At 35.9% G+C, this 25,075-nt stretch overlaps 1 protein-coding gene across 1 annotated transcript in view; it reads left to right on the forward strand.

Moving 5' to 3' along the window:
• The window catches only part of Psmd14 (proteasome 26S subunit, non-ATPase 14), an 83,657-nt gene that overhangs the window by 48,387 nt on the left and 10,195 nt on the right, over positions 1-25,075 (forward strand). The window contains exons 4-10 of the mRNA XM_041631670.1: positions 794-865; positions 1,086-1,205; positions 3,311-3,381; positions 4,305-4,455; positions 15,664-15,771; positions 21,996-22,070; positions 23,502-23,627. Coding sequence (XP_041487604.1) covers positions 794-865; positions 1,086-1,205; positions 3,311-3,381; positions 4,305-4,455; positions 15,664-15,771; positions 21,996-22,070; positions 23,502-23,627 — 723 coding nt within the window. The remainder of the gene's footprint in view (positions 1-793; positions 866-1,085; positions 1,206-3,310; positions 3,382-4,304; positions 4,456-15,663; positions 15,772-21,995; positions 22,071-23,501; positions 23,628-25,075) is intronic.

Below are 25,075 nucleotides of genomic sequence, written 5' to 3' on the forward strand. Positions count from 1 at the left end.
AGACTTTTTTTTAATTTTTTAATGATGTGTACTGCTTGGCATGGAATTGTATTTATTGGCTGCTGAGGTGAAGGTACCTTAAGTGCAGAGACCCCCAAGTTGCTCTATGAGTCTCATTTTGACAACCTACAGAGATTTTTTTCTTTCTGGGAGAAGCTTACTTGGATCATTAGCCTGTTATAGTATGAAAGGCAGTTGTTAGTTACTGGGGGTATTTTCCTGCTGCCCACCTGACCTTACCTGGTTGTTTTAGATTTGTGTAGGAAGGGAACAACATTAGGCCAGTGCAGAGTGTGTTCACTCACAGCTCTTCCCCTAGGGATCAGAAGTCTTCTCCCGCCTTCCCTCCCACTCTGTGAACTGCAAAGTGAGCCCATATCCATAAGCTGCATATTGTCCGCAGCTGAAGCTGAGGATTTGCTGTTTTTATGATCCTTCAGTTTATCAAGCTAGTCCAGTAGGATTTGGCATTCATATTAATATTATATTGTAATATAGTGGTAACAAATGTTGCAGTAATTGACAATAATTATTTTATAGCCAAGGTAGATGAGCACTGTGAAAATAAACTTTATGCCTATTGGAAAGTCAGGGTACTGAGTTTTGACTGTTACCTTTATGTTTAAGAATTGTAAATGTCTTCATGATTATTTGTATTGTAATTGGATTAAAAAATACTTGATTTTTTCTAGAATGTTTATTAAAATAATCAAGTTTATTTCACATGTACATGTAACTTTAATTCTTACTTCACTATTCTGTGTGTTATAGTAACTGATGAACTTGTTCCTAGGGTCCACCTACAGATGCTCCTGCCGTGGACACCGCAGAACAAGTCTATATCTCTTCCTTGGCATTGCTAAAGGTAAGGAAGGAATAGAGTTACTTGCTTCTTTTGCAGTCTCTCTTTTACTTCGGCATATTTATCACCTTAATTCCCTCAGGCATCAGTATTATTTAGGGTACATCCATAAAATTGGCTTTTATTTTCACAGAAGCGAACTAGGTTATTCGTCAGCATGGGTGTGTGTGAGTCAAGATCTCAAATAAATGTGCTTTGTGTCTGTACCTCTTCCTCTTTACAGATGCTAAAACATGGCCGTGCTGGAGTTCCTATGGAAGTTATGGGTCTCATGCTTGGCGAATTTGTTGACGATTACACCGTCAGAGTGATTGATGTGTTTGCTATGCCACAGTCAGGAACTGTGAGTAGTTCTTTATGTTGGCTGCTTCTTGTTTCATTTTTCTTTTCTTTTTTTTTAAATTCAAAATGATGTTCATCCCTTTATGTTTTTTCTTTGCAGTAGAAAACAGCAATCATAAGACTAATAGTATGAATTTTATCTTGTGTTGAATTAAATCAGTCTTTTAACTGTACTATGGACTCAATGATGCTAGTACTAACTTCCTTATTCTTTCCTTTAGTGAGCCAAACAAGCTGGGTTTAAAGTTAGTTGTTATAAAAGTAGGGTATTATATTAATTACTCTCAATATCTGCTCAAAAATTTTTAGAAACTATTATATAAAATTGGAATGGGTGTAAATTAATCCTGTGAGGTTTCCAATGCTTTGAAGTCTATGATTTTTTTTTAGTGTGCTATGTATGAAAGTGAATGATTTTTACATGTTAAATGGTAAAATGTAGATTTTTTAAAGCAATCTACACGATTTAAAATGTTTTCTTTATAGAGGTAATTTTGCTCCTCCTTTTATTTACTGAAGGCGATTTTTATAGAAAGTGGTGCATTTAGGCTGTTTTGGTTTGTTTTGAAATAGGGGTCTCAGCGTATAGTCCTTGCTAGCCTGGAATTCTTTATGTAGTATAGGCCATCCTTGAACTGACAGAGATCTTCCTGCCTCTGCACTGGAGTGCTGAGATTAAAGGTGTGTGCCTCTGTGCCCTGTTGAATTTAAAGAAAATATGAAAAAAAAAAAACCCCAGTAATAAAAGGCAACGTAGTGGCTTAATGCTTTGAGTCCCAGCAGTGAAAGGAGATGAGGAATTCAGGGTCATTCTTGTCTTGAGTATTCACTTTGAAGCTGTCCCATCCTACATTACACCGTCTCAGATAGAAATTGTCAGTGTTAGTTCTACCAATTCTCAAACCATGACACTTAGCAGTCTCACTTGTGTGTTCTCTCTGTGTTTTGGATGGAGGCTTCCCTCTGCTGTGGCAGTGTTCTAGTTAAGGCTGGCAAGGCGTGTCAGGTGAAGATGCTTGCTCTGTTTGAGGATCCTTATATACTTGAAACAAATTATACACATTTAAATGATGCCATGCATACATACACACATGAAACAAGTATTTCTATGGACTAGTTGCTATAGTATGCAAAAGATTTGAAAATAATACAAAACAATAGGAAAATCTATACTATATCTTGTTTTTTTTTTGTTGGAATTTTTGCTTGGTAACTTGATTTAGAATTCTTTTTTCTTTCTAGGTAATCATTAAACTTTTTGTTCTTTTGGATATAGAAGCACTTAATACCCACAATTTACATTGAAATCTTACTATTATATCTTTTTCTATGAAAATATGTAAAAAGACATAACAATGAACTTATTTCTGTTTTATATAGTCCCTGTGTAGATAATCAGGAAAATAAATGATTCCAATGTATTATTATCACATTTCCATGTAAATGTTTGTCTGACAGTATAAAATAGGCGATTTTGATGCTTATATTCACCCTCTGTAATAGAGTCAGAAAGTATTTCATTGGTTCAGGAGTCAGTAGACTCTTCTGTAGAGGCTTGTGTCTTCATTTCATCCCCCTCTCTCATCTCCCCCCATCCCTGCCTTCCTTTACTTCTCTTCATCTTCTCCTCTTTATAATAATGAAAACAAAACCCCAGAAAGATAATCTTAGCCCAGCATCAAAGTGTGTATTCTTGTTTTCCAGTATGCTTTCTCTATTGGAATTCAGTGTGATTTTTGCTTTGGTTGGTGGAAGTGCTTATGATAAACTGGCTTGTTTAGCTAGATTAGATTTAAATTCTGATGCTGGGATGGTATTAGGAGGTATGTTTGCCATAGGTAGTTATAACTAAAAAAAAAATCATAATTTGTTAGCTATTTGGTACTTCTGATGATACATATATATAATCAGAAATATATATGACAATAGCTATAAACTTTTAGCACCCTAAATGTTGTCTAATTATTAGCTAATAACAATTCAATACTTGGCAGATTTAGAAATTTTGTTGCTATAAATCTTTGGGTTCAATGATTTGATTAGCTTTCAAATACATGTATCAAAACCTATAAATTTCTTTGTCTATCCCCCCCCTCCATAATCTAGGGTGTCAGTGTAGAAGCAGTTGATCCAGTGTTCCAAGCCAAAATGTTGGATATGCTGAAACAAACAGGAAGGTAAGTGTTATACACTAGCATTTTTTTGTAAATGAAAATACTTTTGGAAATGTACCTTAAAGTTAATGGGTATTTATGGGCATCATTCCAAGGGGAAGAATCAGTGTGGTTGACCCGCCAATGAAAATCTCGCAACCAGAAAACTGCCTTGTATTAAGATTCTCAGCTGTCATGTGGTAGGCTTGAGCTATAATGTCCCTCTCTTTAGCATCTAGAGTTACTTTGTATTGACTTGTAACCAAAAGACCTAGTAGGTTCTGTCTGTATATTTGAGAATTGCAGTCGAATGCAGTTCGGAATAGATGTTTGTTGATATGAGTTTTAAAGACAGTGTAATCCAAGTATTTCCTCCCTCAGACTAAGTCTCCCAATGGTTGTCATTCTCTTGCTCAGATTCTTCTACTGTGGAAAAAAACTTCAAAATTAATGTTAGCAAAAGGCTCAGCAGCTGAGCAGAGCAGTGCAAATTGGTTTTTGACTGAGTTCCTAGTTCTACTGCTGGTTTAATTGATATTTAATCCTTTCACAACAGTGGATCCTGGTGTCCATTGTTAAAAAATGTACTCTGTGCCTGAAAAATCCAGCTCCCAGAGCTAAGGAGTTAAAGAGTAGATATTTACTTGAATGCTGAAAGGCTAAAAACTGGCTCTGAGAAAGTGTGGTAACAAGGTGAAAAGCTGAAAGCCTTATCTACCACTGCTAATGTGCATCTCTTAATGATAGCAACTCCTTTGTCACACTTGCTCACTGCCATGTTTTCTGGATAATATGGTGCCCGATTTCAGAGTTTCTAATGGTGCTTTTTCACACCTGTGTGTTTTCATCTTTTCTTAATTTATACCCTGTTAGTGTGTTGTTTCTTCTCATATCATCAGTGTATTACTTGTTGTGTTCTAAGTGTCTGAATGCCCTCTTTGTTTCAGGCCTGAGATGGTTGTTGGTTGGTATCACAGTCACCCTGGCTTTGGCTGTTGGCTTTCTGGTGTGGATATCAACACTCAGCAGAGCTTTGAAGCCTTGTCGGAGAGAGCTGTGGCAGTGGTTGTGGATCCCATTCAGAGTGTGAAAGGAAAGGTAGAGTCTTTTAAAAGTATGCAAGTCATAAATATGGCATGATATTAGCAATTTAACACATTATGTAGGGATTTTAAGTTTGCTGTTATCATGAATGAATGTTTATTCTTAATTTAAAAAAAATTCATGAATTTGAATGTTAAACCATACTGAAAGCTTTATACCTCATTTTCTTACTTTATACATCCTATACATATGTATACGTTATATGTATAAGATTGCTTACATATAATATGTATATTTGCTGCTTTATATATTCTATTAATATTTTAATAAATATCAGTGCATTCTAAAACTGTTCATTTAAAGGGCTCTATTTTTTCAGACGTTATGCAAAATGTATTCTGGAGTTGTATTTTCCAAATATTTTAGACAATGAAAACTTGCCCAAAGACTTGGTAATCAGCCATTCATGTATTTGCTATGAGGACACAGATGAATGATTAAATATGCTGACTGATTCTGAAAAGAGGTTAACTTGCAGAACACATTGGGTTATATTGTTCTTTGTTGAAATCTCTTTTGTTCTTGTTTAGTTCTCTCTCTTTTTTTTTGTTCGTTCTTTCGTTCTTTCCCCTTATTTCTTTCTTTCTAGCCCCATATGCCATTTTCCTATTTCCTGCCTCATGACAGCAGGGTGCAGCTCTATTATCACCTTCACAGAGCTGTCTGCAAATGTGAGAGGCAATTCGATTTTGCTCAACCACAGGGAGAGTGGATTAGAAAAACTACAGAACATACAGAAATTGGCTAGGTGGTTACTGCTTTAAAATACTGCTGAGGTGTCTTGTTTGAGCATGTACTTCCATTGTAGTGCAGAATAATTGTTAAAGTAAAATCACAATACATTCATGGAATCCTTTTTATTCAGGTTTTACGAATAATTTTTAAAGCACTTAGAAATAAATATTAGCTTGATATCTATTAGACCTAGAGTTTGATAGTGGTGTGGGTTACATTTACATCTATTCAGCAGCTGAAACAAACTAAATGTGATTGTTAAAATATAGATTCTTTGTGTTGCAAATTTGAAATTGAATGGTTTTTGATACCACATTGTTAGGATGCATAAAAATTGAGGTCTTCTTTAAAGCATGATCCTATGAGATGTAATGTAGCTTTTCAACAGCAGAACTGTCCCCCAAACATAGACTAGCAATTTAAGTTAACTTCTAGTGTTTACTGTATCCCTGAATTTCAATTTATTTGCCTTCTCTTTTACTAAGAATGTTGTAACTTAATACTGACAAAGGAATTGAAAATCCTTATTGCTTACTAACTTTATAATTTAAAGTACAGTATAATTTTCTGATGTTTAAGGTGTCTTTTCAGCAACTTAATTTAATAATAATTATTATTCTAGAAATACAAAATTAAAACTTGTGAAGCTCCCACCACAGTGATTACAAACAATAATTAGGGCTTATCAAGTATAGTTCTAAATAACAGCTTTAAATTCAAAACTTAATTCAAGTGTTGTGTAATACTGAATACTCATTAGGTCTGGTCAGTTGCAATTCATATTTCAATAAAAGTTATAGCTAAAACTATACCTAAAGCATAGGTTTTGACAGTTTTGTCTAATTTTTTAAAATATGGAAAATTACTTTATGTTAGCCGAAATGATCAAGTTTTGTCAGTATATAGTGCACCTTTTTGACACCTTTGCTTGGTTTTAACTTAAGACTCAACAGTCAAGAGCTTTTGACAGTATAAATCAATTTAAATGTTAGTAAATCTATGATGGAATATTTTAGTTAAATCATAAAATTTAAGAATATTCATTTATAAAGATGAAGAATAACATTGTCCTTTCCCTTCCTTGCTATGTGATTTATCAAAACTGTCAAAATATTTAGCAAAGCAGTGATTAGATCAAGAGTTAAGATGACAGTTTGTAGATAAAGGTGGAACTCTGTTCATACTTTTAAAACCTTTTTCTGTAGATTTTCATTTTTATAAATTCCAAGATTACCTATTTTTTTTTAGCAATTTAGATGATTAAGGATTGTTTCCTTGTCATCTTAATTCATTCCCAGTAAGCTCAATTTTTGCTTAGGGTGACTTGACTAGTTTATTGAATAATACCTATATTAGAGTAATAACCATTTGGACTCAATCCTAGAGATAGACACTACTTCTGTTACTGTTGCTATTTTTATTACTCATAAAAATAAACAAAGAAATCCAACTCTAAAATTATATAATCCTTAAGCTTTTTTATTTGCTCTTTAATATTAAATTTTAGGGGTTATTTATAACCAGAGTGGAAAGTGAGCACCAGAGGTCATTGCATAGCCTTTTAAGTTAGGATGACAAGGTTGTCACTTCCTTCAGCTTCCTGTAGTTTATGTCGTGGGAGAGAACTTCAGGTTTCTCTGAATTCTAAATAGTAGTTCCTATCATTTGTAGTAGGTACTATGTATGAATTGATTTTTTTCCCCCATTTGATGGATGTTCTATTAATTTGTATAAGATGGGTTTATTCCCTGGGACCAAGCAGTAAGACCACCACAAATAATAAAGTCACTATATGATGAATTCATGTCTCTCAGTGAAATGGTTTTAAATGATACGAGAGAAAATTTTTGCTATGAATTCATAATGTAGGTGGAGAGTAAATGCATAGAGATTACCAGTAAGCTCTTGAACCCAACTATTTAGTGAAGTAGTTCCAAGATTCTGTTGTTTAGTTTTCAGTTTATTTGTAAAGTACACATAACCAGAGCTTCCAATGGCACAGTGGTAACCTCTTGCCTAGTTTGCTTTGCAGTCTTCCTGCAGTGGGGCTTGATCCAGCTCAGTAGCTTCAGAAGTGGACTCAGCCTATCACATTCCTACACGTCTTTCATGTGCTCACTGCGGGCTTATTGCTTTGAGCAGCATCTGAAAGCTACTATACAACTCACATATGCACCTATGTGTTATTTCTTTAAAACATTATTGATTTAGAAGCTTGACTTTGCCTGACTAGGTTGCTGTTAGTGAGATGCTGTAATTGTAGTGCCTGTTTTCTGCTGACAACTTAAGGGAAACTAATGACCAGTTAGTCTAAGTAGTGTCTTCAAACATGTTTATTTAACCTAATGAGAAATATTCTATAAACTTTTGAAAATGGGATATTTATCTGACTGCAGATCGGAATCCCATATTTGCCCCTATATAAAAGCATACTTTGATAGCATACTTGGTAAGTTCAGAGTAAATCAGAAAACAGTATGCCCTGAGCAAGCAGGTTCAACTGTGGCTAAGCATTGAAGGGCGGATGATAAAGACATCACTAAGAGAAGCTCTTCTGCCATGTGGGAAGACTGCAGAAGGAATGCTGTTCATTCTTTTGCAGAAACTAGAGTTTAAAACAGGGATCTTCTACTAAACGTGGAGCGCTGGAAAATAAATCCAAGCACAGGAAAAATGAATTAGAGAATGAATATTCTAAGGGCTTACTCCCCCTACCACATATTTAGGGATTGGGGAAAATGTTTTCACAACATTTCATGTTAATTTTAAGATGGTGGTAGTTTTGAATTTCTCAAAAGATAGTTCTACTTTTTCTCATTAAAAAAACAAGTATGTAAAGAGATAAAATTCATAGCATTTATACAGATGATAAAATTTTTAACAGGATTTGAATGGCATGTAAGGGAATAAATGCTATGTGTAGAGGTAGCGTTTATTTTAAGCTAAAGCTCCTGTGTTAGTAATACAGTCACTAAGCTAATTGATTTTGCTTTAGTACTTGCTATTCATTTCCAGTGGTGTGATTATATTTAAAATTAATTTGATGTAGCTGTATTAGTTTAGAAATATAGAGATTAAAACCATGAATGTCCCATTGCCCGTAAGAATATTACTGACTTTTGGTTTATTGAATGCTTTTACTTCCCTAGCCATCCAGTTATCTCTAGCCATTCCCACTGTGTACTGGGTGTGTACTAGAGACACAGAAAAAAGGAAGAGTTGTCTCTGACCTGTAGTAAAAGTTTTGTGTGGGGAACAGTGGCTCAGAAATCTTTTCCTGCAATATCACGTTAGTTTTTAAGGTGATATGGTAGGGTGATTTGATATTAGCTCTTTTGTCAGTTTTAGGGGGACTTTTCTAAACCCAGGCCTTAGTTTTGAGTTTTAATGTGTTAACTATAATTTCCTAAGAAGAATTTATAATAGTGGTAAATTTTCTTCAAAGACATGGTGGCGGAGTTCCTCAGTTGTTACGCTACTAGTTATTAGAGTACTAGGTGTTTATTGTCATGTTTTACATCCTGTTGTTGTACAGATTTCTTTCTAAATGAAACAGTGTTCTGTGAGACTTCCAGTGTAGTCTGCCTCTGCTCCATGACTGAAACTAAACAGTGGGAAGGGAATGAGAGGATATTGTCAAACCTAATGATAAGGGCTTTTAAATAGGGAATTGATAGCTTTTTTTTCACACATAAAATAGTACACAAAAATACTTTCTTGAGTTTTTCATCTTGTTATGTATGTATTCTATTCTGGTGGTCTTTATTGTTCTTCTGTTGCTACTGTTATGTAGTAGATACCCAGTAGTGAGTCTTTAAACCCTGCTTTTGTGTAAGCGAAATTTAGTCTCTTCTAGTGTTTGTGTTAGTGTAGTCATTGTATCAAATAGCTTGCTAATGACTAGTCTTAGTGTCCATATAGGTACAAATCATAGTTCTATCTCTTATACATGTAACATCTCATTTAATGTACTTGAGTTATATAAACCTTAGTTTCCTTATTTATAAACATGTTATTTTGGTTATTATCCAGTACAGTTTACTTCTTGATTATTGAGATGGTTTGGAAAGACTGTTTCTACCTATTAATAAGCAAAATTTAAAAGTTAAGTTATGTAGGAATTTATTTGATATTTTTATGCTAAATACATTTATCTTTTGAGAAATGCTAGCATGGCAGTGGGCAAGGAAGGTATCTACATCTTTCTTGCACCAACACCATCCTCTTTAAAGAAAATCAAAGTATGTCCTTCCTTGCCCACTGCCGTGCTAACACTTGTAGGGACTTTGCATCCTTTATGTGAACTCTTGTTACCACAGCGTGTACACTAGAACAGGATTTGAAATCACGGGTTTGTTTTGTGTAGGCTGGCTGTAGGTACCAGAGACACCTGGCACTCTGAGTTAATTTCAGACCAGCAACCTGTAAGTGATAGGCTCTTGAAGCTTATTAGAAGTCCCCTAAGGATCTCAGTATTCAGTGTGCTGTTTGTCACCTGTGAGTAGAAAAGTATTTATCATGCATGGGTAAAGATTCTAGACATTTTTCATTATATACATACCTACATATGTGTGTGTGTGTGTGTGTGTGTGTGTGTGTGTGTGTAGCAACAATTAAAGAAAAAGACCATTCATTTGAAAGGGAGCAAAAGACTTAGGGTGTTCATGGGAGGGTTTGGTGGGAGGAAAAGGAAAACAGACAATGTAATTATATTATAATCACAAAAACATTTTTAAAGGATAGTGTTGTTTAACCACATTTTCTTTCTATTTTTAACCAAAACTTTTTCTAAGGAAAAAAAAATCTTAAAATTTATCTCCTTAATTTCCTCATTTTTTTTTCATGTACCGAGTGTCTTAGGACAACAAATCAATGATTTGAATTTTAGGGCAAATTTCCATCTTGCTTGCTCTCGCAGTACTATTTTATTAATTGTGTCAGGTTAGATGCTGCAGGGATCTTATGCCAAACTGAAATTAGACATGTAACACATTCATTTGGAGAAAACACTCATACTGGATAAAGGCATGAACTTCCAGACAGATGTTAAATTTGACCGTGGGATGGGACAAAAGGAACCTGGCCTGAGGTGGGAAAAGCCTCACCATAGGCTGATGAGAGTTGAAGAGTCACAGTTACTTTTCAAAGGCGTCTTTATTTTGGCAGTGATAGCTAGATTCTTGTACAGTGGTTATTTTTAGTCCTTGGCTGGGAGTAGCCCAGGAGATGCATTGCCTGGTGCGACTGCCCAGTGGATTAAAAGGTGCATCAGCTGGAGTTTAGAAGTCAGCTGTGCTGTCCACAGCAGGTTCTAGTAAAAAGAGACAGATCTGAAGGGAAGAGCTTTGTGAGGACCACAGTTAACAAGAGATGTATTATTTAATCTTATCACCAACTCTGTGAAGTATCATTCTTGAGTAAACAAGGAGATTGAGACATAAGTAACTTGTCGTAGGCCACTTGACTAGCAGGTGATAGACATAGAATTTTACCTTCTGACTCACGCATAGGCACTCAAACTTTAACTAAATGCATACACTAAAAAGTTCTGCCAGACTTTTTTTTATGACTTATATTTTTTTTCTCACAGTTTTATGGGTCTAGAAATGTCTAATTACCTTTACCATACTAGTTTCTATAAATTGATTTGCTTTCCTTAAGGGTTATATGCTCAAAACTTGTAGGTTTAACTCTTTGAATTTTGATGCATGTCTTCACTTGTCAGAAAAGTACATTATGCTAGTTCTGCCCCATCCCTATTCTCCCCAGTATATTGAAATCGTAGTACAGATCTGTAGCTACAGTAAGCAATTCTCTGAGGATGAAGAAAGAAACTGTACATTCACATAGGAATTTCTTTTCCAGAGCTAAAATTGACTTTTTATAAATAATTTCCGCGTTGCAAACTTGAGACCAAGAAATCACAGCAATCCAGTGATATGCGTTTGGCATGAGTCAGTTTTAGTTCTTAGTGCTTTTCATTGGAAATGGCATAAAAAGTAAGATATCTCTGAATTTTTTATGCTCTGGGCTTAGAAGAGACAGAAAATGTTTTTATCTTATAGACGTGTGGCAGTGCATAGCAGCAGAAGTAATGAAATGGTCACAAATCTCCACAGTATTTCAGTATTTGCCAGGTCACACTCATTCTTAGTTTTTAAAGAATCTAGAAGCAAACTAAGAAGTTGATAATCGGCCGTTTCCAGGCAGCAGTGCTTGGTGTGGTGCTGCCCTTCCCATGCTCTCATCTTCATAGTGATTTAGAGATGGGGCCTGGGCGTCACTGTGTTGTCTAGCTCCTTTTTATTTTATAAGTATTTAGCTTTGATTTTGGTCTTAATTTTTATTTATCTATTTATTTATTTCTACCTATAGGTCTTAGGCCTACCATTATAGGTATGGAAGATTCTGATCCTCCCTTTTAGCTCAAGAAAGTGAATGCATTATAAATTTTAGCATCAGTTCTTTCTTTTGTTGTGTGGTTTTGGAACACTTGCCTTGGTCATTGACGTCAGTGAGAGCACAGTTGGAAATGCCCCTGGAAGCTACACTGAGGGTGAGGAGAGGCATGAGCAGGAACCACTGCTGGAAGTACATGCAATAAATGCTTTTTATTTTCATAAATTATGGTGAGCATTGCTTAAAGAAAAAATAGCTTCCTCTGAATGTAAAAATTGGGATTGCAATTTGATGCTTTAGAAATTTAGTCTGCTCTTTTAGTGACCTAGGAAAACATGGGTTGAAAAATAGCATATTGAATGAACTGTAGTATACTCATGGAAGAAGTAAAAATATGGATTAAAATAAATTTGAAAATAATTAGAGCTTAAATACTAAGCCAGATTCGTCATTAAAATGAAATGATAGGTCCTTGACCCTTGGATGTGCTTGGAATAAACATGGAGCTCAGTATTGTTTTCAAAACTATTTTGCTTTTGTAAGCTAAGACAGATGTACAACAAAGATGCAGTTTTTATTTTGTATTGGCAGCTTCCAAATATTTAGTATCTATTTCCAAGAGTTGCAATTAGTAAAGCAACCATGGTACTGAAGTCTGCACATCCCACAGCTAATTATATTTGCAGGGTCAGAGTGAATACATATTTTCAGAAAAATAAAGGGTTATATAAATATGTGTCTTCTACTTGGCTGTTATATCACAGTTTGTTGATCTGGAGTATAATGTGTACAATTCACAAATTTGTCTGATAACAGAAAGTGGTGTGTGATTGTGTTTATTTTACTAACCAGTATATTCACAGCAATCACTTCCAAATATCTCTCCAGTAAAGATGTGTTAATTACAAAACAGACAAGGTCTTCTATTATATTAAAGCTACTAACAAGAAGACAGCAGGAATCACACATGTAAATAGCATCATCAACCCCTATTTTAGTCCTCTGTTTTGATCTGTGAGTTGCGCATAGACCAAAGGTGCTATTAAAGACTGAGTGTATGAAATAGGCAGCATTATATGAACAAAATTTATTCAACAAGAAAACAGACCTTTAACATGAATTTAACAAGCCTGAGAAATTATAAACTATCATATGCTGCAGATTCATGCAGTGATAATAAACAAAAAAAGGAAAGTAAGAGGTTTCCCTAAGCTAGCCAAACTGCTAATGGTTTTGTTATAAGCTGTCTACTGTTGCGGTGACCTCTGAAAAGTCTCAAGGCACTTGTACCAGAAGAAATTAACTGGTCAGGCTGGGAAATAGAGATTCATTGGCTTCACAGGGCTTCAACATGGACAGGATTTTTTATTTTTCATACTCCTGTGTGAAGGTTATTGTTGCTGTGAGGAGGTGGTTTTGATGCTATGTCTCTTTGTTTCTTTTTTTTTTAATTTTGAGGTTCACAAGACAGACTGGTTTCATGTATACATATTTCAAGTGAGCCATAAAAAAAAGCAGAATGGCTTACAAATGGATTATTTTTTCTTCTCCTCCCTTCAGTGCCTAAATTCTTGAAGGTTCTTTGTTTAGTATGCTGCATCCTGGTTTATTTTCCTGACTATGGAGTGACCACTTTGCTGTCTTTCTGTTGCATCATTCTGTAAATACACAAACATGAAGAAACGCCCTGAGCTTACACAAGCCTCCAAGTTCTCACTGGGGCTTTTTCTTGAGTCTTACTGTGGCATAATTAACACCTTCTTCACCCATTGCTCATTAGTGTACTGGACATTAATGAGTCTATTTTGATAGGTTGTTCTAAAAGAAAAATCCACTTCTCACAGCAGAAAAGGCAATTATAAAATTGTATAGAAATTAAAATGTAGAATATATTGCCTTTTTTTTTTTTTTTTTTTTTTTTTAATATTTATTTGTTTATTATGTATACAATATTTGTCTGTGTGTATGTCTGCAGGCCAGAAGAGGGCACCAGACCTCATTACAGATGGTTGTGAGCCACCATGTGGTTGCCGGGAATTGAACTCAGGAACTTTGGAAGAGCAGGCAATGCTCTTAACCACTGAGCCATCTCTCCAGCCCCCTATTGCCTTTTTTTATTGCATGCTAAATCTAATTTTGGTCTGCAGGTTTTTGAACATGTTAGTTTCCTTAAGACAGTTGCTATAGTGATTCCAGAAAATTCCTTTAATATTAGTGTAATCATTTCTATTATTGCTCAGGAAGTATCGATCTGAACATATCATTTCATATGGGTCATAGTTTACTAATTGAACAACATATTAAAATCTTACAGCATTGTTGGATAAAGTACCTTTTTATATTAATTTCGGGTTAAAAATAGATCATGGTATCCACCTAACTATGCCCTAACCCACATTTTCATTTTTTTAATGATGTTTCACACCCACTTATAATATCCATAGAAGTGAAACATCTTGCATGAAAATTGTTGTCTAATGTTTTAGTTTGAAAGCAGTTGGTATTAAAAAAGTATTTAAGCATTTCATTGGGATGTAATATGAAATTTCCGTAGTTGGTGGAATTTTTTCCTAGAAATGATTTTTACTGAACTCTTAAGAATGGAATCATAAAGAAGTTGAAACAAAACCAATGGTTTGCTGTCTTAATTTACCATTAATAATTAAAAACAATTGTGTAGGGTTACGATTAAGTACTTGGCTTTGAAACAAAAGGAATTTTGGGGAAAATTGAGACCACAAAAATTAAAAGCAACATTAAAAACATTATTAGGACAATTGAAGAATACAGAGACCTTAGACTGTATTGTAATGTTTTGGTGTAATTTTATGTTTGCTGTAATTATAGCCTTTAGACTCCTCAGTGTATAGAAACACTTCTTTGTGTGAGATAGGGTCTCACCATGTAACTCAGGCTGGCCTCAACCTCACAGAGATCTGCCTGTCTCTGCCTGCTCCAGAATGCTGGGATTAAACGTGTGCACTATCAGGCTTGGCTAAGAAGTCCTCAAGATATATTTTTAGACCTAATTATATTACAGTTGCTTAACTTGAAAATAATAATTTTTAATATTTCCGTGTACTTACACAAGTTGTCTAACTAAAAAACAAATGCAGATAGCAGTGACTTTTATAATCTGATAATCTCCTTTGTTAATACTTTTGAAGGAAAATGAAGAAATTTTCAAGTCTTGTTTCAAGATTATCTTGGAAAGAGACAGTTTGTCTTAATATTGCCTAAAGTGACACGTTTTTAAGAGCTTTATGTTCTTTCAAATTCAAATGACTATAAGCATGTCAGCAATTATAGTGGAAAATAGGTGATTCTTATTAATCTCTTGATACGTAAGGGCTAATTAGCATGATGCTGGGTTATGAAGGAATTGAATCTATAATATACAAAAGACACATATACACATAGATATTTCTTTCCATGACCTTATAACCATGTTGTATTGTTTCTATCTGAAAGCATGGTGACCTTGGTTTTCTCTGTTGTGCCTCCTAGTCTTGGTGGCTTGGATGTTGAAAGCCATCAGACAAGATATAAAGTCTTTCTGAGTCAGAAGAAGTAAAGAGTATCTGACTAGCAGAGAACACATAGGCAAGTGACGTGCTGGCTGCAAGTTTGTTGTCATGTCAAGTACTGTGATGGCATAATTGATGTGGCAGGGCTGGGTCTTAGATGGAGTCCCTTAGCTTGTGCTCACTTTCAGTTTTACTCTTCCCGTCATTCGTTTTGACTGTGAAAATTTTAGGTAACAAATAAGCACAACAATGAAGGTTATTTGATGTATGCTTAGTAATGACATATTTTAATAATAAAAACGCTAAGTTAATATTTTGCTGCTTCATGGAAATTGCAATAATTGGTGTCACCTTACATTACAAGATAGAGGGTGGTACACTGATGGCACTATCAGCAGGAGGTTCATTTTATTAATATTATAATTAAATGATTTTCTGGAAATAGGCCAGAAACAGATGCAAGTTGATCTTGCCTTGTCCACTGTTGCTTGGCACCGTCACTTGTTTTTAAAAAGAATTGATTTGACACCTTGTTTTACAGGTTGTTATTGATGCCTTCAGATTGATCAATGCTAATATGATGGTCTTAGGACATGAACCAAGACAAACAACTTCAAATCTGGGTCACTTAAACAAGCCATCTATCCAGGTAATGACTATATTTAATAATGTGTTAAAACTGTTTTATAATGTTTAAATATGCTGTCATCATTATAAGATCCAATTCTTAATCATTTTAATTTTCTTATAAGCAGTCTTTTATTGTTATTGTTTAAAAAGAGATTCCCAGCTTCTTTTGAGGCTACAGGTTTCAACTCAGTCTGTGCAACAGAACAAAACATATATATATAAAGAAAAGATGAACCAGGTGATGGTGGCATATACCTTTAATCCTAGCACTCAGGAGGCAGAGGCTGGCAGATCTCTGAGTTCGAGGTCAGCCTCTACATTTTTATCTAGTTAGTATCTAAGAGTAGGACTAATAAAAGTTTCAGGTGGGAGCAATTAGCTAACCTATATTGGTTTCTGAACAGTCTTCAAAACAAAACAAACAAAACCCAAAAAGTAAGAGAAAATCAGGCAATGTCTTTTAGGAGGTCCCAAGAAACAGTTCTTAGGTAGTACTTAAATCTTTCTACCTTTTTTTTGTTTTATCCCTACCTTTGATTAAAATTTTATAAAAACACATATAAAATTTACTTTTGGTAAGTTTATATTTTGTCATATTGTGATATCCACCACTGTTGCAGTAGTTGGGTGTGCAAGCACTTAATACCCTTTGAGTGATTAGTGCTCTTCTGTTCCATTTACATGCCTCATTGTTTAAACACAAGTCTTTAGTGCTGTAAGAAATCGTGGTAAATGTGTTTTTAAATGCACAGTCTGTGTCTGTGTAGGTAATTATTTCTCTAAAGATTAATTAATAGGACAAAAATACCATGTTTGATTACATAGCACACTCAGGACAAAGAGTTTATAGTAGCTACTGCTATTCTCCCTCGAAACCTTGTTTTGCCTTAAGATTGTCTTTGGGGAGTTGTGGTATTAACAGTTCACCATGGTCCAGCCTTGCTTAGCCTTGGCCACTTTGTGTTTTAAGCACTTTCGCTGTTGTCATTCATTTTCGCTGTTCGTTATAGTGAAATATTTTGTCTTTAAGAACTGAGGTATGTTGCTTTTGAAAATTTTTTTTTAATAAGTTAGGGGAAACTACAGAGAATAATGAGTATGAAATAAGCTACCAGTGATTTTGATTGGGCACAGACAAGCCCATACTTGCATGCTCCAAGAGAATATATTATTGGGTCTGTTTAGCCCATGATAATGACCTTTCTCACACACCCCCTTAGCATCATCCTGCTTCATTATTTCTACAGAAGGTTCAATAGTGTCTCACAACCTAGAGTCCTGTGTTCGCTACATGGTGGATTTCTGCAAGTCACGAGTTACCTGTTGCATATTGCCTTTTTAAAATTAAAATGCTGCCTTTTAACTTCACAGGCAGAATTGATACTGAAATCTGTTTTTTCTGTACTAATCCCCTTGGTAGTGTGTAGCCCTGCCTTCCACCTGGAATTAAAAATGGACCTTTTGAAACAGTTTTCAAGCTTAAGTTAAAAAGTGGCATTATTTTCCTATCATTTTAAATTTGTCTTGTCTCCCAATTAGAATATGTAAATATGTTTATTTCACAGTTTGTGTAGTGCCCATCAGAACGGCATCTATTTGGATGCTTTACAGTTTAGACGATTTCAACACTAAGACACTCCATTGGGATCAAGCCAAAGAGGGGCGCACCTTTAAAATAACTTGCTTTTGTAGGACAAGCTAGATAGAAAGTTTATAATAGAATTTAAATGTCTGTATGTCAAATTTTTAGGTTGCTGATAGAAACCTTTCAGAAACACCAAACCCTTTATCTTAAGGGAAAGTTAGCTGTGTTAAGAGGGAACTTGTTCCCCAGACAACTTAGAAGTAAGTGGTAGAAGCCTGGCAGCAGTCACTAGTGTGTTCTTTAGCACTGGTGTCTCTAATGTACTTAAAGATGTGGGAGAATATTGTGATCACATTGTAAACTGGTTAACAGTTACAGGAAAATTTAAATGGGATATACATGTGGATATACATGTTCTCCATTTAGTAAGTACATGTTTTAGAACCTATGTATTTATACCAAGATGTTGGATTTGATTATCTCTAGGTAGTAGAATAATGGGATTTTCCTCCCTTATTTTCTTTATTCATATTTTAAAAACTTTCTACAGTAAAACAATATCTTTCCAAAGTAATATTTTATGAATTTTATGTGTGAGTATTTTGCCTGTATGTATGTTTGTCACCACTTGTATGCTTGGTGCCCATGGAAATTGGGAGAGGGCATCAGATCCCTTGGAACTAGAGTTCTGTATGGTTGCAAACTACCATATGAGTGCTGGGAATTGAACCCGGTCCTCTGCAAAAACAACAAGTACTCTTAACCTCAGCCATTGTAAGTGTTCATGGCAATATTGAAGTAAACTTTATTTTCACTTTCAGAGAAGCCTTTGTTCTAAGGGAATACAAAGTGTAATACTTAAAACTGTGCTATTGGCTTCTATATTATACAGAAAACTATTATTTTGTACCTGGAACATTTGATTATTACTGTCAATGCTTAGAAGTGGCAGTATTTATTTTAATGATTTTTTTTAAGGATTCCATTAAAAACTTGGGCTTTTTGGTATTTTAGTGATGAATCACACTAAATTTTGGAGTCGTGATCCTTTTGGACATTAACAAACATTGGTTCCCCAATGCATGCACTGAGCTTTGAGTCTCTAAGTGTAGCCCTGAGTGCGCCTACATTGTGCAATAGAGAGAAAGTATTTTCAATACTTATAATTATTGAAAATAGTTAATAAAACACAGAGTTGTAAAGAACAGCAGTGAAACTATTATAATGGCCCTGAAACATTTTCTAGATGAGGCAGCTGAGGCCCAGAGAACGGAGCTGCTTGAGTTACTGTAAATTTGCAAGAACTGCTAGATCATCTCATTCTTTTATATTATAGTTGAGAATTTAATTAAATAAATTTTTGGCCTATTTTATATGTTGCCTGTGTGATGCTTTGTTTTGTTTTGAGACAGTCTTACTATGTGTCCAGGCTGACCTGGCTCCGTGTACCCCAGGGTAGCCTCAAATCCAGAATTCTGCTTTAATCGCCTGGGAGCTGGGATTACAAGTATGTGCTGTAATGTCCAGCAAGCTGATTTATAAAACACCTGCTGTGTTTACCATAAGTACACGGATCTACTGGTTCTCAAATAGTGGGTCACCATTTTTTGAGCATCAAACGGCCCCTTCATAGCTGTCACCTAAGACTATCTGAAAACACAGATGTTAACATTACGATTCATAACAGTAGCAAAATTATAGTTAGGAAGTAACACAGAAAATAATTTTATGGTTGAAGGGGGTCACTGCAACATGAGGGACAAGATCAAAGGATTAAAGGCCCAGCATTAGGGAGTTGAGAACCACCGGTCTTACAGTCCTACTGCATGAGGTTATACTCTGGAATGAATATCCTGGGGATGTGCGTGCAGTGGGTGAGAAAGTGAAGTTGGAAGACTGTTGGCTATCTTTGTTTGATACTTGCTAATCTGTCACGGTGTTTGTGTTTTTACTACATTTGTCTGCATAATAAAATTGAAAACCAAATAGTGCCACCAAATGCCAGAAAGAGAGAGAGAGCCCCTATGTGGGCTGGCAGTTTTCTCTAGGTACCAAAAGGTCACTCCCTAACCTGGTCCAACCTCTTAAAGGTCATTGGTTGATATCAGTGGTACCCCCCTTTTTTTTGGTCAGTAAATCTTCAAATTAAGACTGTTCTTAAAAATATGTAGACTTAATCTTACCAGGGATTGCATTGTAGCACAGTACATCAGAACGGACATAGATTGTAGTCAGTGATCTGGCTTCGAATCCTCTGTGCTACCTTTTATTAGCTAGTAATTAGGATAAATTAAGAGTTAGTGTCATGTCCATGGGATGAACCTACTAGACTCTTGCGTTAGAATGTGTGGGATGCACAGCACATGCTAGGCAGTCATTAGATACTCACTTCCCCACTCTTCTACTCTGGCTTAGAACACTTAAAACTTAGACAGCACAAACCCTAATTAGAAAGTGGTGGTTATTGGTTAGCTCTGTCTTTATTTCCAGGCAGTTAACCCAAGTCCTTTTTTGTTTTTACAATTGTTGAAAAATTATAAATTATAATTCTAATCCTTTTGTCTTTGGAGGCTAATTTTTTTTTGTAGGTTTCTCGAATACTGCTAGGAACCACAGTTGAACTTCATGTTGCTAGAGAGATACTTAGGCAGTATATAACATCGTTATTTTTCAGTTCTTTCAATTGAAAATAATTTCTTTCTCCTACACTATATTCTAATCACTCTTTCTCTTCTTCCATCTGCTTCCAGATCTCCCTACTTCCTCTCCCAACTCCAAGTCCTCTCTAGAAAACAGACAGAAAATAAGTAAAATAACAACAACAGAAAATTAGAAAAGAAAATGCATAAGAACCACACACTCACACAAACAAAACACATTGGAAACCATTATGTACAAGTAAAAGACATAAGATTTTAAAGAAAAATTTTCCAAACAAAGCAATTTGAGACCAAAAGAATCTACAAAATGCCATCATGTTCATTTTGTGTATGTTATTTACTGCTGGGCATGGAGCCTGCGTTATTTATGTGTGATTTGTATGCCCAGTGAGCCTTCATTGGAGAAAACTAATTTTTCATTTGTAAGTGGTTGTCGGCTGGAGTAGCTTCTGGGTTAGGTCGGGAGCCTGTGCACACTTACTTCTGTCAGTGCTGGGACCCTGTCTGTCTTGGATCTGTCTGGGTCTTGTGTGTGCTGCCACAGTCTGAGACACACGCAGTATGTGTGCCAGTCCTGTTGTGTCTGGAAGACATTACTTCCTTGGTGTCATCCATCCCTCTAGCTTTTACAAACCTTCTGCCTTCCCACATACATTGCTTCCTGAGCACCGAGGAGATATTTGGGATTGAGTGTTCCAAATTTGTCACTCTGCTCCTTGTCCATTTGTCCAGTTGTGAGTATTAGTTCCTTCTTTGATGATAGCTGAGATACTGACCTTTGGATATAGTAGAGCATTCTTAGGAATGATTTTGTTGTACATTCAGAACAATAGTATTTGGTTCCCCCCTATAGTTACCTTTTTTTAAAAAAAAATAGCTTAAGTTTTTGTTGTGATTGGCCTGTTTATCTTGGAGATTGAATACAATGAAAATAAATTCTGATTAATGAGATTTTGATTTCTTGTCATTGAATTTAGAGCATGAGTGAGGTGGACATGGTAAAGAACAAGCGTCTGGGTTGTAACAGGTGGCTCAGGTGGTGGGTGTGTGCTGCTGACACTTGACAGACATGAGATGTCCCCAGCACTGAGTTAGGGTGAGCAGATCCCAGAAGCCCATTCACCAGCCAGCAGAGCAGAATCTGTAAGCTCCAAATTCAGTGAATAGACCTTGTCTTAGAAACTGAGGTGGAGAGCAATCAAAGAAGACTCCTGCAGTTGACCTTAGGTCTCTCCATGCGGGGACACAAAAATCCATGTGCACACATTTGAATTAGCACACACATACCTACCTAGCTTCCTCATTGATAGTTTAAAGACTTGCCTGGACATAAATCTTTAAATTAGTGAAGATTGAGTGAACCAAAAGAGAAACCCCAGATTAATGTGGATGCAGAGACATGTGGACTATTTCAGGATTTTAGACTTTCCTTCTGAAATAGCAAACTCCCTCCCAAACACCATAAAAATCAGACAATAAAATATGGATAGTTGGTTTGTAACTGCTTATGAGTTGAGACTTTTTTCAAGGCTGTGGAAAGTTTGAATTTGTGAAGTACCTAAACTGCTTTGAAGAATTAACTAATTAAATTCCCAATCCTTTAAACTTGTAGCTGAGAAAAATAATTTGTATTTATAATAAGATCCCTTTCAATTTTATTTAAAAATGTATTACATTTTACATATTTTGTGTTGTGGGGAGGGGACTTGTAGGTGTTGATTCTCTCTTTCTACCCTGTGGGTCCTGGAGAAGGAACTTAGACTGACAGGCTTGGCCGCAAGGGCTTTTACCATGGTGGACACTCAGACCCTTATCCCAGATCTCTGAGTTCAAAATCAGCCTGGTGTACATAGTGAGTTTCAGGCCAGACAGAGGTACATTATCTTAAAATAAATAAAGATGAGGTGGGTGTGTCATGCTTAAGATATGTCAACAGTTTCAAACATTTGTATTAGATTAGGTGAAAGATTAATTTATCATTTAAAATTGTTTTTATAGGCATTAATTCATGGATTAAACAGACATTATTACTCCATCACTATTAATTATCGAAAAAATGAACTGGAACAGAAGGTAAGTCAATGAAAAATGTTTTTCTTTTTAAAGAAAATTAGTTTTTATAATTATGTTCATGAGATTTGCCTACATGTATATCTGTGGGCCACTTGCATACCTGGTGCCCTCAGGTCAGAAGAGGTTGTTGGATCCCCTGGAACTGGAGTCTCCTGTGGTTGTGAGCCTCCAGATGTGTGTGCTGGGAACTGAACTTGAGTCCTCTGCAAGAGTAGCATATACTCTTAGCTGCAGAACCATCTCTCCAAACCCTTACATTTATATTATTAATTCTTTAGTTCATCTACTCTCTCAGAACAAAAGCCCTTATCCAGCTAACCTGGATAATCAACCTCAAGTCTTTTCTGAGCATTCCAGTGGAATCCTGTCCAGGCATGGTAGGGATGTCTTGGCACTTGTAGTGACTATGTTGGTAAAATCCCATTCTCAGCATTCAGTTATGGGCCAGTGTAGAGCATGGGTGATTGCACCATTAGTACAAATCTGGGACATAGAGAAGATGGGAATAAGCAAAGAAATAGGAATTACTTGGGCATAATATTCCCTGGTCAGTTTTGTTTTCTTTTGTTTGTTTTGTTCTTTTTTTTCTTTTTCTGATTAACATATGTTGTTCTTGCCCCTGATGACCAGAGTAGTTCCTGGCACCCATGTGGTTTTCACATGTATGGTGTGGTACGTGTGCTCACTCCCCAAAATAATCGTAGTAAAAGAAAACCGTCAATTTGTAGGCAGGTGAGGGGTCGTAGCCTTTGGGGAGCCTGTGAGTCTGAAGCCACCCTGGGCTCCAGAATGCGGTCCGCCCGCCCCTTGCCCCAGAGTCTGCACGTGCACACAAATGCATTTTTGATGAAGTCTTTGAACTTGAGTCCAGTTTGGGGATCTAAGTTGTTCAGATTCTCAGCTGGTACCCTAATCCCAGTTTATTGATGTGTTTGAAAAGTAAACATATCTGTGATGGTTTTCCTGGTTTTATTTTTCAGTCCTGTCAACAAGTAAATATTAAGTTTTTATAACAAACCCGTGTGTAATTTAAGAGTCTAGCTAGACCCTGAGGATATTAAATGTTAACTGAATAAAGAAGAAAATGTTCATAGACACTATAAAATTAACATAGTAAGTCAAGGAAAGAAAGACCTTTGTTCCAACAATGTGAGACGGTTTTTTTCAGGTAGTGTAGTTAGGAAGGGCATCTGTCTCTGCTAAGTATAGGACAAGTGAATGTAACTATTTGAGATGGAGTAACCAAGGTCAGTACAGAGGCAAAGGGCGTGGATTTGGAGCACCTGGGTATAGTGGTGTAAATTTAGGATATTTCCAATTGGTGCTTATTTGATTGGATAAAATTAAGTTTAAATTCATTAATTTTTGTGAAGTTTTGTGAAGGAAATGTTTTTAAGGCAACAAAATAATTTCCTTTTCTTTTATGTTTAGATGCTGTTAAATTTGCATAAGAAGAGTTGGATGGAAGGATTGACACTTCAGGACTACAGCGAACATTGTAAACACAATGAATCAGTCGTAAAAGAGATGTTGGAATTAGCCAAGAATTATAATAAGGTAAAAATCATTTGTTTTCTTCGTAACTGTTAAAATGTGTATAATTAGGTACCAAGTGGTTTTATAAAATAAATAATGAAAAATAGACATATTTTGTAGGTTAGAAAATAAATACTTAATGTATAGGCAATCTAGACTCTTCCCCAAACCTTGCACCATTTTGCAAATGTAGCCATAGAAAATATGTGAACAAAGGCACCTGGGTTTTTTTTTCAAATGGGCAGCTGGGGGCTAGAGAGACATCTTAGTAGTCAAGAGCATCTTGTTGCGCTCAGCTCAGTTCCCAGCACCCATGTTAGGCAGCTGACTGCTGCCTATAACATCAGCTCCAGAGGATTTGGCACATGGCATACACATGTAAATACTTATAAATAAAATATAAGCCAGGCATGGTAATGTACACCTTTAATCCCAGCATTCTGGAAGCACAGGTTGGCAGATGTCTGGCATACACATGTAAATACTTATAAATAAAATATAAGCCAGGCATGGTAATGTACACCTTTAATCCCAGCATTCTGGAAGCACAGGTTGGCAGATGTCTGAATTTGCGGCCAGCCTACCTCATCTACCAGGTGAGTTCCATGACAGCCAGGGCTACACAGAGAAACCCTGTCTCCAAAAATTTAAATAATAATTTTTTTTGCTATATCTAATTTATTTTGTGACCTTTTACATTTTTCACTTAATCAGTATTTACTGAAAACTTACTATGTGCCATGCACTGGGGCATGCCTAAAAAAAAAAAAAAAAAGATAAGACATTAAAAATCCCTGTTGCCCAGAGAGCTTACTTTCTATAAGAGAACATAAACAAGGACAGCGTAGTATATCATAGTTAATGTTACGGAAAGAGAGCAGTGACTAGGGTCTGACTTATGTGGGCCATTAAAAATCATGTGAAAAGATCATTATGCACACTCCCCTGAAAATATTTACATGTAGGTTTTGGGTTGGGGAGATGGTGCAGTCTTTAAAGGCCTGAGTTGCATTCCCAGCCCATGCGGAGAAGCTTGGTGTGGGGACAGCGCAGCCTAGGTTGCTGCACAGGGAACAGTGCTGTGTAGGTAGAGGCAGGTTTGCTGACCAGTATTCAAAATTGCCAAGGCACAGAGTCTCCTAGTGTCCAGTAACAAATGAATGTGCAGTTTTCTCTCTCTCTCTCTCTCTCTCTTTCCTTCTCTCCTTGTGTGTGTGTGTTCACAATATAATGCTGATAAGTCTTTAAGAAGAAAGAAGTCCTGTCATTGCAACATGATAAACCTGGAAGACATGGCGAAGTGGAACAAACTAGACACATAAAGACAATTCCTAACAAGTATGTGGAGCCTAAAAAGCCCAAATTCAGGAGTAGGCAGGATGAAATCATAGCTTTCAGAGTCTTGAAGCTGGTGATAGGAGAGGTTGGGAAAAAGAAAAGGTGTGGGATAAACTGAGAAAACGGTATGT

Source organism: Microtus oregoni, unplaced genomic scaffold (assembly GCF_018167655.1).
Source record: "Microtus oregoni isolate MIOR12 unplaced genomic scaffold, Mior012 000037F_ref0000500, whole genome shotgun sequence".
Taxonomy (NCBI): domain Eukaryota; kingdom Metazoa; phylum Chordata; class Mammalia; order Rodentia; family Cricetidae; genus Microtus; species Microtus oregoni.